We start from the raw sequence: 17,771 nt of genomic DNA on the forward strand, positions 1-17,771 counted from the left end.
AGCTCACAGTTAAGCAAAATCAGTTCTGGTTATATTCCAAGCTCAATTAAGAACCGTCCAAATACTGGTGATTTATTTGGTTTTGGCTGTAATTGTGAACAGGGTGTGATGAATTGCATTGGTGCAGTGCTGCCAGGAATGCTGGAGAGAAAGAAGGGACACATCATCAACATCTCTTCAAATGCTGGTAGAAAGGTAAACAAACAAACAAACAAACATGAAAAACGAAATGGAAAACGGGTCGTTATGGACAGTACAGCTTGCGTTTAGCTCTGTTTTTCACTGCATTAAGTGACTAGCAGTATTGCTGCGAGTAACACCATTAGTTTGTCATGTTTCCCCAAGATTTGATGGACACTGAATGTGTGGCGTGGTTCTCTTCCGTAAGTGACCGACTGACCATACTCGCTGGTTTACTGTAAACTACCTTGTAGCCTTAACCTACACTTGTCACTACACGTCTTCCATACATTAATTTATATATCAGTCTGTTTCTAATTAAAAAGAAAACTTCCACCTTTCTGCGTCTATTTTATTTACAACCGCTTTCAGTGTAACATGCATAGGCGACGTCTTTCGACCATTTTTCGACATGCCATCTCTCGACATGCTATATAAACGGCTGAAAGACGGTTTAACTGTGAAATTGGCGATTTTTCCGTTTATTAGCGGACGAAATGACAAATAAATGATAATTAATGACCTGAAATAGCTGAAGAAGGTTGTGGACTTTGCCTGTTTCCTAATTTACGGAATAAATCAAGCGATTTTAGTGTAGTCAATCGGCTCAATAGTGACTTCCGGTAGAATTAGGCCGCTACCGCTTTTAGTATTCGAAAGATGTAAAACAGTCGATTTATCTCTAACAGAATGACTTCTTGATACTCCTAGCCTTATTCTGATGTCAAATAAATCCATCTTTCATGACTTAAAGTCGAGTTCGACCATAAGGAAGTCTGTTGCATTTACATTTTTCACATAGGCCAGGTTACATAACATGCGGAGAGATGGCATGTCGAAAGATGTCACCTGTGCCGGTAACAGTGAAAGCAGGCGTAAAATGGTTTTGGTTGCTTATTTCCAGCGTCGATTGCTTTGCACATTAGCATGTTTTTGATAAATACTTCGGGGTCATTCTTTTCAGGTATTTGCTGGATTAGCTGTATACACTGCCACCAAGTTCTTTGTGGAGGCGTTAACACAGAGCTTGAGACTAGAGACTGTGGGCAGTGGAGTGAAGGTTACCTCCATTCAACCAGGTATGAGTACAGTCGAACCTCTCTACAACGGCCACCTTGGGGACAGAGGAAAGTGACCGTTTTAGAGAGGTGGCCGTTATGGGGAGAAAGGGGTGTAATATATCACCTGTCTCTTTTCGGGGGTGTAACATTTTTGACTTAAAAATATGCCTATTGTTGCTTATAAATACGTAACACAATGAAAATGTATCAATAAAACAGAAACAGAGACCAACCACGCGCGGTACCGGTCAAGTTTCGTGACCTTTTACAATGAAAAAATGGGTTTTTCTGTACACTGTTCGTCAGTTGTTGATTAACTGGCCGTTGTCGAGAGATTACTTTGGCAGCTAGGACTGAGCGGAGTGTAAGCGCGACACACGAGCGCGTAGGACTCGGGCGAGTATGGAGTGCGACAAATTCGGTCTTACGCTCTGCTCCGTTAAAACCCGGCCTGTTCTACAGGTTAGATTATTTGATCCGTTAATGCATTGAGAATTGCCTGACTTTCTTTCTTTCTTACAGGTGATGTTTCTACAGACTTTGGGACAGGGGGTACAGATACAGAGGTGTGCTTATTGTTTTTTGGGTTGATTAATATAGATACAGCTGACATATGTGATTTTTGTTTTATGGAAAAACCTTCATTTTTGATTCGGAATTAAGCCCGAAGATGAACGAACAACCTTAAAGCATGATACATTAGTGCTTAGAATATAGTCCTAACTACTTGCTAACTCATGAAATCTCTTTCGAGCCTGGTAGCTCCTCAGCTCAGCGGTTTGGAAACTCCGTCTTGAGATTAGTAACTGCATGAATTGATGCTTTATTTCTACGGTTAGGCCTGCCGTCTACACTAATCCGTCACGAAAACGGAGCTTTTCGAAAACGCTCTTTAAACTGGAGGAATTTGACAACGCCGGCTTTGAGTTTTAGTGTAGACGGAAAACCTTTTGAGGACGGAGATTTTCGAAAACGATGAAGTCACGATAATCACGTGATTTCCCTGACCGAGTTTTCCTCAAACACAAATCCAAAATGACCGGTGATTGTTGCGTTTTTAAATTTCTCCGGCGTAGTGTGGACGGAAAACATTTGATGCGTTTTCGGAGTGAAACCACCGTTTTCAAATTCCTCCGGCGTAGTGTGGACGGAAAACATTCGATGCGTTTTCGATGTGAAAACGCCGTTTCCAAATCCCTCCAGCGTAGTGCGAGCGGAGCGTCAGTCATTACTTCCCACGCTCAAAAGAAACGTTAATTTACTAATATCGCTGCAAATCTTTTTTCCAGGCTCGAGAAAAATTTGAAGTTAGCGACGACATCAAAAGACTTAATCCGAGTGACGTTGCAAATGCTGTTGTTTACGCTGTGACGCAACCAGCCCACTGTGCCGTGAATGAAATATTGGTAGAACCTACAGATGCACCTTGCTAGGGGAGGTCCTCACAATTCAGATACCTCAGGACTGGAATGTATTCCAAACTTATGTTACCTAAAAAAATTATTGCGTTTTCCCTTTTTGGCGATTTGACCCTAGCATTATATCAGGAGATTTGATTCATTGTCTTTAGGATCCATTTCTAAGTGCAGTTTGGAGGGCAGTCTTGTAGTTTTATCAAGTCACGTTAACTGTCCCCTAGTCCCACCGGTTTTGTCTTCTCGACTGAAGCAAACTTGAGCCATGAACCCGCAGAGTCGACACGGCGCCGCTTGATAAATGTTTAGAGAAAAAAACAATGGAAAACCTTTGGTACCGAGGATGTATGAGGCAAGAAAGAGAAGATGCCATTCACAGAACGTATTCAAGCATTGTCTTCATTGCATCGCGCTTGTCGAAGTTTAGGTCTTTTTGCTTCTGTCTGATACGAGTGTTATTTACCTGTCAGGTAGAGTTTTGATTTTAAATCCTCTTTTAGAATTCAAATGATTCGTGGATTATGATATTTTACAGTATAGTTTTTTTTTTTTTTAACTTTATCTTTTGAAATTTTTGCCCCCCACCCCTCCAAAGAAATATATATATATATATATATATATATATATATATATGTCTACACCTACATCAGATTATAATTTACGTGTATTAAATACATACATGTCGAGAAATTAGGTATTATAATATAATTTTAATGCTTCTGTGTCAATAGACCGTTTTCGTATTCTCGATGCTGGACTGGAACTAGCTTGGAATAGGGGCTTGTGCGGGTGAATATCGTTAAAAAGAGATTAATGTCACTTGCATTTGAAAGGACTCCACGCATTAGCCTCAGTTGCAAGCTAGTTCCAGTCCAATACCGAGAATACGAACGTGGCCTATTCCAATGAGCTTGATTGCAGACGGGTTTCTGCATCGGTAACAAAGAAAGAAATTGATTTTAATATATACATCCAAGTTTACAGATATGAGTTTAAAATTGTTGTATATTGTGAGTTCTATTAGGGGTTTTTTCAATATAAATCATGAGGTATATGTAACAGTGGCGGATCCATACCTTGAGCTAAGGAAGGGGAGGGGGGAGAGGGGGCGCTGCGCGGTGGTTTTGTTTTGCTTGCACTGCCGGCTTTTCTTCCTTCTGTGATTTCTTCTCTTTTTACCCAAAATAAGGGGGGGGGGGGTCGGGCCCCCGGGCCCCTCCCCTAGATCCGCCATTGTATAGAAGTTTGTTGCCGATGTTTTATGAAATTTATACACGGTTATGTTAGCGTATCGCGTTTTCATCGTTATTGGAACAGTTTAAAGAACAATAAAAGGAATAAAGTCAAAACGATACCGTTCTTGTTGTGTCATGAAGGTCCATTTCCTAATACACGATAGAACATTTTAATTTGGCGTGTTTTCGATGGAAATGGTACACGTACTAAAACATGGTTCAGCATGGATAAATTTTGTTATGTAAACGACTTTAAACGTATCTACACCAAATTTTAAATTTACTCACGCTCGGACTATCCGTGCCGCACTTTATTCTGGTACGTGTACCTTATTCAGCTGATCCGTGAGAACTTTTTTTGTCTTGTAAATGCCTTTTGTCTGATAAACTGAGACCTTCTGAGAATTGCTGATTGATAGCAAACTTGCTTTTGATTGGCTCAGGACGCTTCCGAAAAAACCAGTTGAAAACCTGATTTTGAATCCAAAGTCAAATGGCACGTCTTCTGTCGGCTCGGCAGTCCGCTCATCTTGAAATGAATGAAAGTTGGCCTGTATATGAAGCGGCAAGAGAACTTTTCTGGAGAAAACAGCAAAGAATCCTTCGTCCAATAGTTGTTCCTAGTGGTCTGAAAATTTACACTACGGCTTGAGACTTGGTTTGAAGGTCGAAGAACTTTGCAAAGGAAATTCTTTCGCTTCGTTTCAGAATCAACTGGAATCAGCTACTACAGCTTTGTTTACGGCTGACAGCTAAGGCACCGAGCAGAACGAGAAGGAAATCTCTGTATGGCAGGGTAAGAACGTAGACCTTTCATTGAGAACAGTTTGCCTTAAACTGAAACTAAGAAGACAGTTTATTTGGAACTGAAATTAATTCATGAGCTCGGCTGTGTGCGTTGTTCATAAGTTTACCACCCCGAATTTCCAATTTCCAATTTCCAATTTCCAATTTCCAAAATATCAGCCTAAACTTAAGCTAAGCTTAACTTCCAGAAAAGATAGTTTGTTTCAGTTTTAAGCTTATTATTATGCTCTATTGCAAATATTTCTTTTTTCATATGAATTGGTCTTGATACATACTTCCACAAGTGAAGAATTTTAGCCATGGCTTTCCATGGTGTGCACGAGCGACCGCGAGCAAGATGTTAGAGCTGTTTGTGACGACACTAACGAACATGTTTCCATGGATTTTGTTGAGAAAACTGAATCGCCTTGCTTCAGTCTATGTTGCAGCACTCAGTAGCGAGGTCGAAGCAGGAAAATTGTAATATTTCTCATCGCTAAATTTAAGGCATGGTTTCTAACAGGAAACATAGTCCAAGGATAAGTTTGTAGTTTTCTTTGGAGTCAAAAAACGCAGATGAAACGCAATAGAGTCGTCGCCTGGCCGCAGGATTGGAGTTGATCATAATCACCTTTCTTCAGAGCAACAGAAATCTACATACCAACCAGAGTTTCAACGGCAGTAGCAAAAGTTGTTCGTCGAAGGACGAAGCCGAAGAAAATCGGCCCAAGCTGACGAATTCCATGGACAATATTCAAAATAAATGGTCATCGCGAATTGCGATGGCGGTCAGTCATACTCTGGCAGCATTGGACAGAGAACTTTGGTAACAGAATAAGGTATTGTGTTATGATGGCACTTTTTGAATTGTTCGTATATGAGCATTAATTAATAATAGCCATTTAGGCAACATTGCACCTTTGGAAAAAAAACTAACGTACAAAACGTAATTTCGTTTCGGTTAAGACGACAAAAACAACCTCACTGCGTCTTTTGATTGTGTTCCACCTTTCACAAGACGAACGTTATATGGCAGAGAGATTTGGCTAAGCAGAGGCAGGACTTCAACTTTCTGATCTCAATTTACTTTCACTAGCTTAAATTTAACTTTTTGGACTCTATTTCAACTATCTGCACTGCTTGACGAGCTCTAAGCAAGTCAGCATCCTGAATTTTTGCATGTTACTTTTCTATAACTTCGAAATTAAGTACTTTTTATTAACTGACTCAGTCACTTTAAACTTGAATTTTGTACTAGTCTTGATAAAAATAATTTTAAGAGAAAAGACGTAACTAAAGCTGGTTAAGTTCCATCGTTCCAATATCAACCTGACTTTCTGCTTTTGTTCTGACTTGTCTGTGTTCTTTCCTTGACGCTACAGTAAAATATGACGACCCGGCTTCTATAGATCGTTTTCACTGTCACGCAATAAAAAAATAAATCGAAAACCATCCTTTGGAAAAAGCTATGAAATTATGATGTTATAGAAGATAACTAAATAAGACACTTCTCCAAGGTTTAGGCCTGTGCGTTTCCCCAAACTTCAGATATTCGTCGAAATGTTTCGCAGATATTTACAGAGCCCAGTATGAAAACGCCATGTTGGTGTACCTCCGTGGTACACCAATATGGCGGCCGGAAAATAGTGTAAACATCTGGAACTTCCTTTGGCTATCTAGGCGACTGATTATCAGTACCGATCAATCAAGCATTTACATAAGCACTTTTCCTAATGCTCTAACTTCTAAAAAGGCTCAAAATCAGGAGATAAGTATATATTTTTCGACGAACTCGATCGTAGCCTTGTGTCACGCACCTCCATAACACTGAAATTCAAAATGCTCTGGATTCCAAACGAAGCACGTTATTGAGATGTAAAATTGTAAACAGATATAAATATACCGCCTCTTATGCCTGACGAGGATAAAAACTTTGGTGGCTCTTTTGGTTTGGGTTTTAGAAAGTGATGACGTCACGTGAAAACGATCTATTTGTCAGTTTTCTGTTCTGATTTGGTTGATCGTGTACCGGTTTGATCACATGCCCGAGCGCAAACGTAAGTGGCATACGGAGCGATTGCTTCTGTTTTTATCCCGGCTTCGAACTCTGTCTCACCAATCATGGAACTGACAGTGAAAACTCTTCTTCTTGACTTTCTCTCGTTCCAGTGTAGTTTTGGCGCAGTTCTCGAGGAAAATAGCCAGCTAAAACTGCGATACGACGCTTCTCGAAACAGGCTATTTCTGAAGAAATAAATCCACGGGTTGATCGCGGATGATGTAAACGAAATTGCCTCGATCCAGGGCCACACTACAAAAGAAAATCTATGATCCAGACACTTGTCTTTGCCTGCGAAATGATGCACAACAGTAAGGACGACACAGGGCATCCATGAAACGATGAAAACACCTAGCACGAACCCAGTCGTTTTGACAGCCTTATAACTTTGTTTAGCAAGGGCTGTAGTGTTCTGGTCTATGTTTCGAGCAGTTTCTCTTGTTATTCTCCTAGATTGCTCTCTGGCGGTCTTGAAAATCCAAAAATAGCAAAAGGTGACAACACTTATTGGAAGCACAAATATTATAAATGTTAACGACAACCACAGTATCGCATCATTTGCTGGATTATTTAGCGACAAAATCCTCGAAAAAGGAAGAAAAAATGAAATTAACCATACCATGAAAATCGCGGTGTAACATTTGTTCAAAGGTAAAATGTCTTGATAACGGCAAGGAAAGCGAATGGCAATAAATCTGTCAACAGAAACAACACAAGTTAAACACTGTGGCAGCTGTTGTGTGAATCCACAGCATATCCAAAATGCTGTTTAAAATTTGGCTTTCGGATGGCTGAATCCAACATCTGATGGCTATCCAGGTAGGGTCTATGACAAGCCCCACGATAAAGTCTGCTACGCACAACGAGGCTAAAAATCGGTTTGAAATTGTTCGTAAAGACTCGTTTTTGTAAAACAACCACAGCACCACTGCATTTCCAATGACAGCTGCTAAACCAGAGGAGGCGAACCACAACGAGAGAACGATGGATGCTGCACTGCTCAGTCGCTCGTTGACGCAGCTGGTATTCATTTTTGGCCTGTCTACAAGAAAAGTAGAATACAAAAAATAATTTTGAATGTTATTCGAATGACTTGCAAGAGGTTGTTGCGACTGAAATGTCCTGAAGGATGCTATTTTTTCATAAACTGAACAACGTTTTGCAGGCAGGTGGGTTCTCTTTTTGACAGAACTTCTAATAAATTTAGCCTCTTTATTAACACTTCAGGGACGCAAACAGAGAACTCCATGAAGTAGTTTTGTCAATCACAAAAGAAGCTGTTAGTACAAAACTGATAGCAAACATGGAAAGAACGTTATTAAATTAGCAAGCTGTCGACTTTTAGGCCGCCGTTTTTACAATGTAAATGAGAGTTTTTACGTTGCTCAAAGTTTGAAAACTTAAAGAAAAATGTTTCCTCAAACGCCAGAACTCACCCTAGAATCAGATACCAGCCAGCGGCGTTGACTACACCGTAGAAAATTTGAAAACGCAGCCTTATTTCTACGGTTCGACCTACCGTCCTCACTAATCCGTCACGAAAACGGAGCGTTTCGAAAATAGTGTTCAAACCAGAGGAGTTTGAAAACACCGGCTTTGTGTTTCTGTGTAAATATATCAAACACGAATTACCGCGTTTGACAACATTTTCAAATACCGAGAAGAGAGTTGAAATAGACGGCAAACCGATCTGTTATCATAACTATATGAATGCTGGGGTAATTTTTATCAGCGACTTACTGTATTCTCGGAACAATGTTGAATCCTTTAACATGGCAAAGGACAAGGGACTAATAGGCTCAAATTACTTGACGTAGTCTGCTGTTCGTTGCTCTGTGCCAAAGCATTTAAGGAATCTCATCGTCGATAGAAACGTTTTAAATACACTTGAGTTAAAATGTGACAAAGATTTTGATCCTCTCTCGAGCAAGAGTAGAAACTTTTATGCTTTTCTTATTCAAGAAAAAGCCAAACATTCAAGAGGGTTCTCTAAACTAATGTCAGATTTTAACCTAAGTGAAGAAGAGACTCGAAAAGCGTTTGTACTGGCAAAATCAGTTGCTCTTGAAGCAGTTGTACAATGTTTTCAGTTCAAAATTTTAAACGACATTTTGTTTTTGAATACCCGATTAGCAAAAATCGGAAGGATTCAAAGTGATCTTTGTACGTTTTGTCAAACCTCTCGAGAAACATTAGAACATTTCTTCTCAACAGAATTTTGGACTAAATTTGAAAACTTTTGGTTGACAGTAACCAGGGAGCAAATAAAACTGGAATATATTAACATTATATTAGGAATATTAGAACAGAGATCTAACCTGCTCAACTACTTCATCATTTTAGGTAAAATTTATCTATGGAATTGTCGCAAAAATAAACAAATCCCTCTCTTTTTGCCTTTCGAAGATGTGGTCAAGAGAAAATATGAAATTGAAAAGTTTATAGCCTCTCAAAGCATCTTAAACTTAAAACATTTTCAGGCAAAATGGAACCTAGTTTTGAATAACAATCCAATTTTTTTTTGTAAAGGAGTAAGTGCTACTTGTAAATTATGTAAATTTATATGTACATTCATGATAATTCAAATAGCTGTATTGTAATTTCATATAAAGTATCTTGTAATTGTGTAATTAGAGTACAATGTAGAGTAAGATTCGTATTATCAGTTGTGTAGGCAGAGCATCTGTAGTAGTTGTTGTGTGTAATCGTAGTGTTAGTAGTAATCGTAGTGTAAGTAGCGGTCGTATTGTAAGTAAGGTCACTAGTGGCGTAAGTGATATTAGTATTGTAAGTAATGTAAGTATTGTAGATAATGTTAGTATTGTAAGAAGTCTTAGTAGTGTAAGTAATGTTAGTATTGTATGCAATAGTAAAAAAAAAAAAGAGAGAGAAGAGAGTTGAAAACACGACGCGTAGCGGAGTATTTTTTGACGAATTTCGAGGTGTTTGGAAAGGTGGTCAAACGCTGTCTTGAGTGCTTGATATATCTATTCAATCGAAACTAAAACTAAGGAAAAAACGGAATTATAAAATCGTAAAAATCTATGCCAATATAGATCATATATCCAAACACCGTCGCGGTCATGATTTCCTTTGTTTAAACTTGATAAATTATTAATGAGTTTGAGAAGTGGACGGAAAACATTTTGAAAACGGAGTTTTTCGAAAATAATGGAGTCACGACAATCATGTGATTTCCCTGTCCAATTTTTCCTCAGACGCAAATCCAAAATGACCGGTAATTTGTTGCGTTTTCACATTTTTCCGGCGTAGTGTGGACGGAAAACGTTTAATGCGTTTTCAGAGTGAAAACAGTGTTTTCACATTTTTCCATCGTAGTGTGGACGAGGCCCCGGAGCGACGACCAAAGTCGCACACTCTCGGGAGTGTATGACTAGAAGAGAGAGCCGAAATAGACGAAGCTTTACGGACGCCATTGCTTATGATTTTGCGTCAATAGTATATCGCATAGCGTTGCGTAGAGAAGGCATCATGAACGAACAAATGGATGCTAGTGGGTATTATGAGGCAAGGAGGGCAGTTGAGGTTTGATGTGAAACAAACGATGATAGAGAGATTTTGATTTAGAACGATAAAGTAAAACGGCCTTCATGTGGCAAACTAAAGTTGACAAACTCGTTTGGCAAATTTAAGTTGGTGTGCATGAATGGTACAAAAACAGTGGGCAAACACGTTGGCAAACTATTGTTGACAAGTACAACTTGCCTCTATTCTCGCCAACAATTTTCACCAATTTTTTTGTGATGGTAAACACGTATTTCAACCAATCAACAAAATGGCAGACGAACGTGAGGCCACTTTTAAATTTATCGAAGACGTTCACATTTGTCCTGCTGTGTGGGACGTTTCTTCTCAGTGCAGCGTACAAAAATACAGATAGAAAAATAAAAACAACAACACATAACAGTTATCTCGTTCCCACGTTTCGTAGGCATCATGGGAACTGGGAAGCATTTAATTAGTGAGGCCACATCAAGTAAAGGGTAAAATAATTCCCAAGACCCGGCATGAACTCAATCTGAATCTTACATAATAACTGCTCGAATTTTTGTCATTCCTCCTTTATCAGTTTTACTGATCGCTAGGGATTGGAGACAAATTAAATGGAAAACAAAATATACAATATACGAGTTAAAGCGCGCTATTTCGAACTCTCAGAGGGAAACGAAAAATACTGTAGTTCGAAATAGCCGATAGTAAATGACTGAAGAACAAATCCGAGGGAAACGGTTCTTTAATTCGAAATTCTAAATAATCGAGTTTGAATTAGCGGGGTCCAACTGTATTTAGATAAGAAAACAATTTCAATAAAAGCCACTAACAAGTCTTTACTAGGTTGGGAAACACCAGATGCTTTGCGACTTAATTCAGTTTCAAATTACCAGCTAGGAGGAAAACAACTCAATTATTCGCTAAAATTAATAACAGTCCAACTTTCTGAATCGGGCCAATTATAAGAAAGTTGATCAATTAAGACACTAATCGAGAACAATGGCTGGTGATTGTTTTCTTCAACAGACCAATGACGTTGAAACAACCAGACGATACTTCTAGAAATTTGTCCCTGTGAAAAATTAAAACTGACAGGCTTTCAGCGAGTTTGTTCACTTTAAAAGACAACATTCCTGTCAGTAAGATTACATAGAAAGCTTTCAACACTCTACATCTTAAACGATTTTGTTTTGGCTTTTTGCGTGTCGTTGACTAACCTAACATGAACATTAGCTGCTTGAACGAAACGCTAAGCGGTGCCTCATCCATCGTTCTCTCATTGTGGTTCGCCTCCTCTGGTTTAGCAGCTGTCATTGGAAATGCAGTGGTGCTGTGGTTGTTCTACAAAAACGAGTCTTTACGAACAATCTCAAACCGGTTTTTAGCCTCTTTGTGCGTAGCAGACTTTACCGTGGGGTTTGTTATAGACCCTACCTGGATAGCCATCAGATGTTGGATTCAGCCGCCAAGAGCCCACATATTGAGACAAGTTATAAACTTGTTCTGGATTCACACAACTGCCGCCACAGTGTTCAACTTATGTTGTGTTTCTGTAGACCGATTTATTGCTATTCGCTTTCCTTTTCGTTATCAGGACGTTATAACCAAGCAAAGATGTTACGCAGTGCTTATAATGGTGTGGTTATACTCCCTGTTTGTACCTTTCTCCAGGATTTTGGTTGATAATCGGACCAACATTGAAAAACTGTGGTTTTCTTTAACATTTATAACATTTGTGCTTCCATTAAGTGTTGTCACTTTGTGCTATTTTTGGATTTTCAAAATCGCGAGGAAGCAATCTAGAAGAATAAAAAGGGAAAATCTGCAAAACTCTCAGGAAGACAGTTTTACAGTTGAAGCTATACAAAATCATAAAGCCATCAAAACCATTGGTTTTGTGTTGGGTGTTTTTATTGTTTCATGGATGCCTTCTTTAGTGGTTTCAGTTGTTGATTATGTAACAGCAGGCGACAAGTGCGTTGATCATAGACTGGCCTATGTTGTGTGGCCCTGGATTGAAGCAATCGCGTTTACATCATCAGCGATCAACCCGTGGATTTACTGTTTCCGAAATGGAGAGTTTCGCGAAGCTTTACGCCTGAATTTACATCCTTGTCCATGCCTTCACTCAAGAACTTCGCCTGAACGTACAATAGAGTCAGATAGGCATAAGAGGGTGCAAATTGCAAACGCCTCTTTCCAGTTGAGGCAGTCAACTGTGAGATCAGAGACAGAGCACTGTGGACGATTCAAATGATACACGTTCACACATGCTTTATTTAATAAGCAGTAGGTTTGAGTTAAGGCAGCCAAACTTGATGTTAGGTTTAACGTCAGGTTAGGGTTAGGGTTAGGGATATCGCGGGAAGTATAAACCTAATACGCCAGATTATGTTCGAGGGGAACTCTCATTTTTCAATCTAATTTCAAATCGCGTTAAGACATGTTTAACATCTTGGGATATTTTCCTGCCATACGCGACAATCTTTACCTCGGTAAGTCCGAGTTGGCTCGCAAGGAGGGAAAGCGAGCGAGGGCCGGAGCAAGCGACTTCAGACCATCTGGGAATCAGAACAACAAGTTTTGGATTTGATTTTACTACATAAGAAATTCGAGTCAAAAACTTATTTAGTAAATTTATCGCGTGCAATAAAGTTGTAATCGTCTCAAACAGCCAGTGAACCAGACGTGGGATAGGGATGAAAAAAATTGAAACACCAGACTCTCTAAGCTCATGTAACTAAATGTGAGCAAATGCACTTACCTCAGTGCATATTATGTATATGCTTACTGGCTACGTTTAAGTTTTTCTTCACCTTCCACGCAAATAAATTCAAACATATGCATTTTTCTGTCATAGGTACGAGCAAAGATAATCAATACTTTTAAGTCAAGTTGGAGAGTAATTTGACACCGACATCAAATTGCATCCATTTTAAACAAGAAGTACTACTTTACTCTTTCATTTACATTTATAGTGTGTAAAAAACGTTCAACTTGATATACAGGATATGGAATTCTAGGGCTTATCCTGAGAGTAAAGAGTTACGTTTCCATGTTTGCATTTAGTTCTGTAAAGACGATCAAGCTGACCAATCCTTTGAAGTTGTGTTGAAACACATTACCTTTCGATTACCTCGTTGTTTTAAAATATCTTTCTTTGAAAACCTCTGAACAAAGTCAATGACTCACATCGAAGCAAAATTCCATGTTTCCTCCTGGTAGGAATCTCGGCAGTTGCTTTGTGAAATTATCCCTATCTTTCATCTCAGAAAATCAACTCTAGAGACAGCTTCAGTATAGTTCAAGTTTTTCCCTTTTTAGTTAGCCTCCAAGTTGCTATTTTGTATGAGTTAAGACGCAAATTACAAATAATGTCTTGGAAGTAGAAGTGTGTGTCGTTTAGTTTTTTAGTGTTCCATATGGACCGATGATTGTTGCAAGGCATTGTGGTAAAACCTGAACATGTGGAACTGTGGTATAAAACGAATTCCTGAATTTTGGTCCAAACTGAAAACTGGTAAAATCGAGTCCTTCATTTCCATTATCTCCTAATAGTATAACTGCTGCTTTGTTCTCTGCACTCGGTGCGTAGCGAAAACGGCTTTGACTAAAACGTTGCTGATCAGTCTAAGGCATCCATGATCACCCATGCTTGACAAGCGCGCCGGCTACTTTCCAGAGAAGATATAGTCCTCCGTACATAATTTAACGGCAAACTACTTACCGGTAAACAACATTTAACGTTTGTTACAAAGCATAATTAGGCCAGCAGTCCATCTTTAAAGCGCTCCGTTTTGCTAAAGTCGTGCCGCTCAATACATTTCATCATGGTTAATTTGACCTTATATTCTCTGTGGCAAGCCGACCGGCAGAGTTATAGAGGCGCCATCAATGATGACCGAAGGATTGGTAATTCCAAACTGGCCGCAAATAGATGGTGAGTTCTTTGTTTCTTGAGAAATTGCGGGAATGGATGATCCCAAGATAACAAATCTGTAGCACAAAACTGAAATCATGTAATTTGAAGGTTGTTCTTGAAGCAGTTTATCTGTTCTATCGGAACAAAATTTTTTTAGAGAAACGACGTTCTATTTTGTCCTAATGCGATCTGCATTATTAATATCTGCAATATTATTATGACTGCGTGGAAAAATTTAAGAACTCCTTTAGAAATTGTCGCGGAAATCAAAGGCGGTTAATCGATTTTAAACAATCTAAAACGTGATGCCTTGTCAATGGCTGACCGATCACTACAGAAGTGAGTCGTCCTTAATTTCTTATTCATTTAATCTATTCATACCTATTAAGAGTTCCAATTCTTCCCACGCCCCCCTCACTGGCAGACAAAACACTCCAGTGAACAAGCAATTCGTGTGCTGATGGCAGATGGCAGATGCAGACTTTTATTAGAGCGCGGTTTCTTCAAAGTGTTTTGTATGTTTACTAAAAAGTCTAAAAAGAACCGACATACATTGTTTTCAACATTTTGATTGGTCTTTTTTTTTATTCCAAGAGGTTCAAGTATTGGCGCAGTAATTTATTTGTGCGGTTAATTGAGTCGATCCTCACCTGTGGGTAATCTTACGCTGAATAAAGTTTAGATCCACCTGGTATTTGATGACAAAGAAAATGTTACTGGTCTACTAGTCGTCTTATCTGAATATTACGCGATTTCTTCATAGATCAAATAAGTAGTGGTGTGCCTTGTGATTTTTTTTAACTCGTTCCTATAAAGAAAAATATTCGTTCCTGTTTTCTTCTGATCAGTGTATCAAATGGATTACTGAAAATTCAAGGAGACGAAGAGAATAAAATATACTGTGTTCTTACGGGTTATTGGGGGAATGGTAATTATGTATATTATGCTGCGATGCCTTAACTACACTGAGTAAATTGAAGTTTGAAATATTATATACCATTTGTTTCGAGGATCGTCGCCATCGCTTTGGCACCAGCTAAAAGGACATTTCAATTCCGTCGTAATATTTATCAAGTTTTCATCTAAAGCCTGCGTTGGCTTTTACTCCAATTTATTTAACATCTACAGTTGACGCGAGTTAATCTTTTTCTTAGTCCTCCTCGAGTGAGCACAGCAATCACTTTCTATGAAACAAACTTGTAAAAAATATCTATTAAGCCTCAGTCTTGCAAGTTAATTTATACTAAGGATTTAAGAACACCCCTCATGCCCAAATTCAATGATGGACAAGAATGGTGTGTTTTAGTTTAAGCGCGAGTCATCGGTTCGGAGAGAGAAGTAGTTATATTTCACATTTTATATTCAAACCAGGATTGTAGATTATTCGGTCGGTAGCTCAACTAGCAATTCCCCAATAACGAATCGAACAATACTTAGACAGCCTTAAGAGCGGATTTCATTTCAGTGTGGAAAAGTAATTGGTTTCGCATCATTACCCTACACGATTGGCTACATGTAATTACTCTGAGTTTTGATTGGTTCACTGTGTTGTCTGTGCGCTTTGTGACTAGCTAGAGTGATTACTTTGGTTTTGGTCTTACGACAATTGTAACCCGCTCTATATGACTGTGTACACATCGCATGTCATCGAGAGAATAGGTAACTTGACAAGGATTTGAAACGAAATGAATTTTTTAATTAATTTGCAGACGACAAATACAATATAGTTTTTCTCTAATTTCTATTTGAATCCAGGGTAACCCACGGCGGTCGACACTCAAAATTGCAGTGCAAAAACTTCGCGAAACTCTCCATTTCGGAAACAGTAAATCCACGGGTTGATCGCCGATGATGTAAGCGCGATTGCCTCAATCCAGGGCCACACAACATAGGCCAGTCTATGATCAACGCACTTGTCGCTTGCTGTCACATAATCTACAACTGAAACCACTATAGAAGGCATCCATGAAACAATAAAAACACCCAACACAAAACCAATAGTTTTGATAGCTTTGCAATTTTGCATAGCACGAACAGGAGCGTTCATTTCGTTGGAGTTTTGAAGATTTTCTCTTTTTATTCTGCTTGCTTGTTTTCTGGCGGCTTTAAAAATGGCAAAATAGCACAAGGTGACAACCGTTATTGGAAGTACGAAAGTAATAAATGTTAAAGAAAACCACAGGCTTTCAATGTTAGTCCGATTATCTACCAAAATCCTGGACAAAGGAAGAAACACTGAGATCAACCACACTATTATAATCACTGCGTAACATCTTTGCTTGGTTATAATGTCCTGATAACGAAAAGGAAAGCGAATGACAATAAATCGGTCTACAGAAACACAGCAGAGGTTAAACACTGTAGCGGCAGTTGTGTGAATCCACAGCAAGTTTATAACTTGTTTCAAAATGTGAGTTCTTTGAGGCTGAGTGGCAAATCGGATGGCTATCCAGACAGGGTCTATGACAAGCCCCACTAGAAAGTCTGCTACGCACAAGGAGGCCAAAAAGCGGTTTGAAATTGTTCGTAAAGGCTCGTTTTTGTAGAACAACCACAGCACCACTGCATTTCCAATGACAGCTGCTAAACCAGACAAACAGAGCCATAGTGAGAGAATGGTGGATGCCGCAATGCTCAGTCGCTCGTTGAGACAGCTAATATTCATGTTTGGCTAGTCTGCGAGAAAGAAAAGCCAGAAGTGGTCGAAGTTTGCCAATCCCGCGAACGCCACTCTTACAAATAGATTTAAGTGTAAGATAGAAATATTATTTTTTTGTCCGTAACGGCGAACAAACAATCTTAACATTTACATTGCTTGTTTTTTTTCATAGCATGCAGTTTCCTTAAAGCCATTGGCCTGTCAGCGAAAAGGATCCCCATCCATTGTTCTGAATTAACGACGTGATTGGTCAACTTCTCTGTTTTGAAGTAACTCGACTCAAATAGCCACATTTTGATTTATGTCTACGGCTGTTTCGTGATGCTGGCTGACTAAAACTTCGAAACACCTGGCATTTGACTACATACTGTGAAATAACCTGTCGGCGGCTTTAAGTAAAATAGTTTTGTATAATTCACAGGTTAATATAATGCTAGCGGGTGCAAATCAGTTTGTTTAACTTCAAGTTTTTACTGACGTGTTGTGGACCAACCAAATAGTTAACAAGCGGTTGGAAACAAGCCAGACAGTTTTTGCCTATAGAGATGCTCAGAGAATTATTGTTATGTTGGCGTAAAAAGATCCCCAAATTAAAGTGAAAACGACGCCAAAAATTATATTAAAATGCGAAAAAAAAAGTAAGATTTGGCCTGCACCTATGACTCTTATTGGCGGGGCTGGCTGAAACAAGGTGTTTCATAGAAATTCCGGCCCTCTGGTTTTATTCTAGAAGTGAGTCAGTTAAATGACGTATTCCACCTAAAAATTATCTCTTTAATGAACAATGTTTGGAATTATTTCTAAAGAAACAACTTAACTCCTCATTCGAAGAGCTATTACCTATTTCGACGATTGGGAAATGAGGCTCGTTCTGTAGTCACTGATGACGAGGCTAAAAACTTGACTGGTCGGCTTGTCACAGGGAACATAAATGGCAAATT

General features: G+C 39.0%; 3 protein-coding genes and 1 pseudogene across 4 annotated transcripts in view; 2 read left to right on the forward strand and 2 right to left on the reverse strand.

The window, feature by feature from the left end:
• LOC145496876 (uncharacterized) overlaps positions 1–5,499 on the forward strand; it is a 34,144-nt gene extending 28,645 nt beyond the window's left edge. Inside the window, exons 26-29 of one of the 2 annotated variants that reach the window (XM_081476644.1) lie at positions 103–195; positions 1,145–1,259; positions 1,764–1,807; positions 2,531–5,499. In XM_081476644.1, coding sequence (XP_081332770.1) covers positions 103–195; positions 1,145–1,259; positions 1,764–1,807; positions 2,531–2,674 — 396 coding nt within the window. In that variant the 3' untranslated portion in view covers positions 2,675–5,499. The remainder of the gene's footprint in view (positions 1–102; positions 196–1,144; positions 1,260–1,763; positions 1,808–2,530) is intronic. The other variant, XM_081476646.1, reaches the window with a different exon arrangement.
• A 486-nt stretch (positions 5,500–5,985) lies between these two features.
• LOC145496886 (trace amine-associated receptor 7a-like) lies at positions 5,986–8,365 on the reverse strand (annotated as a pseudogene).
• A 2,852-nt stretch (positions 8,366–11,217) lies between these two features.
• LOC145496900 (beta-2 adrenergic receptor-like) lies at positions 11,218–13,046 on the forward strand. The gene has a single exon (XM_081476669.1). The coding sequence runs from the start codon at positions 11,472–11,474 to the stop codon at positions 12,504–12,506; it is 1,035 nt and encodes a 344-aa protein (XP_081332795.1). The 5' UTR covers positions 11,218–11,471; the 3' UTR covers positions 12,507–13,046.
• Positions 13,047–14,991: 1,945 nt separating this feature from the next.
• LOC145496901 (beta-2 adrenergic receptor-like) lies at positions 14,992–17,657 on the reverse strand. Its single transcript, XM_081476670.1, has one exon. It carries the CDS (start codon positions 16,834–16,836, stop codon positions 15,949–15,951), a length of 888 nt encoding a protein of 295 aa, XP_081332796.1. The 5' UTR covers positions 16,837–17,657; the 3' UTR covers positions 14,992–15,948.
• Positions 17,658–17,771: the final 114 nt, after the last annotated feature.

Source organism: Orbicella franksi, chromosome 9 (assembly GCF_964199315.1).
Source record: "Orbicella franksi chromosome 9, jaOrbFran1.1, whole genome shotgun sequence".
Lineage (NCBI taxonomy): Eukaryota > Metazoa > Cnidaria > Anthozoa > Scleractinia > Merulinidae > Orbicella > Orbicella franksi.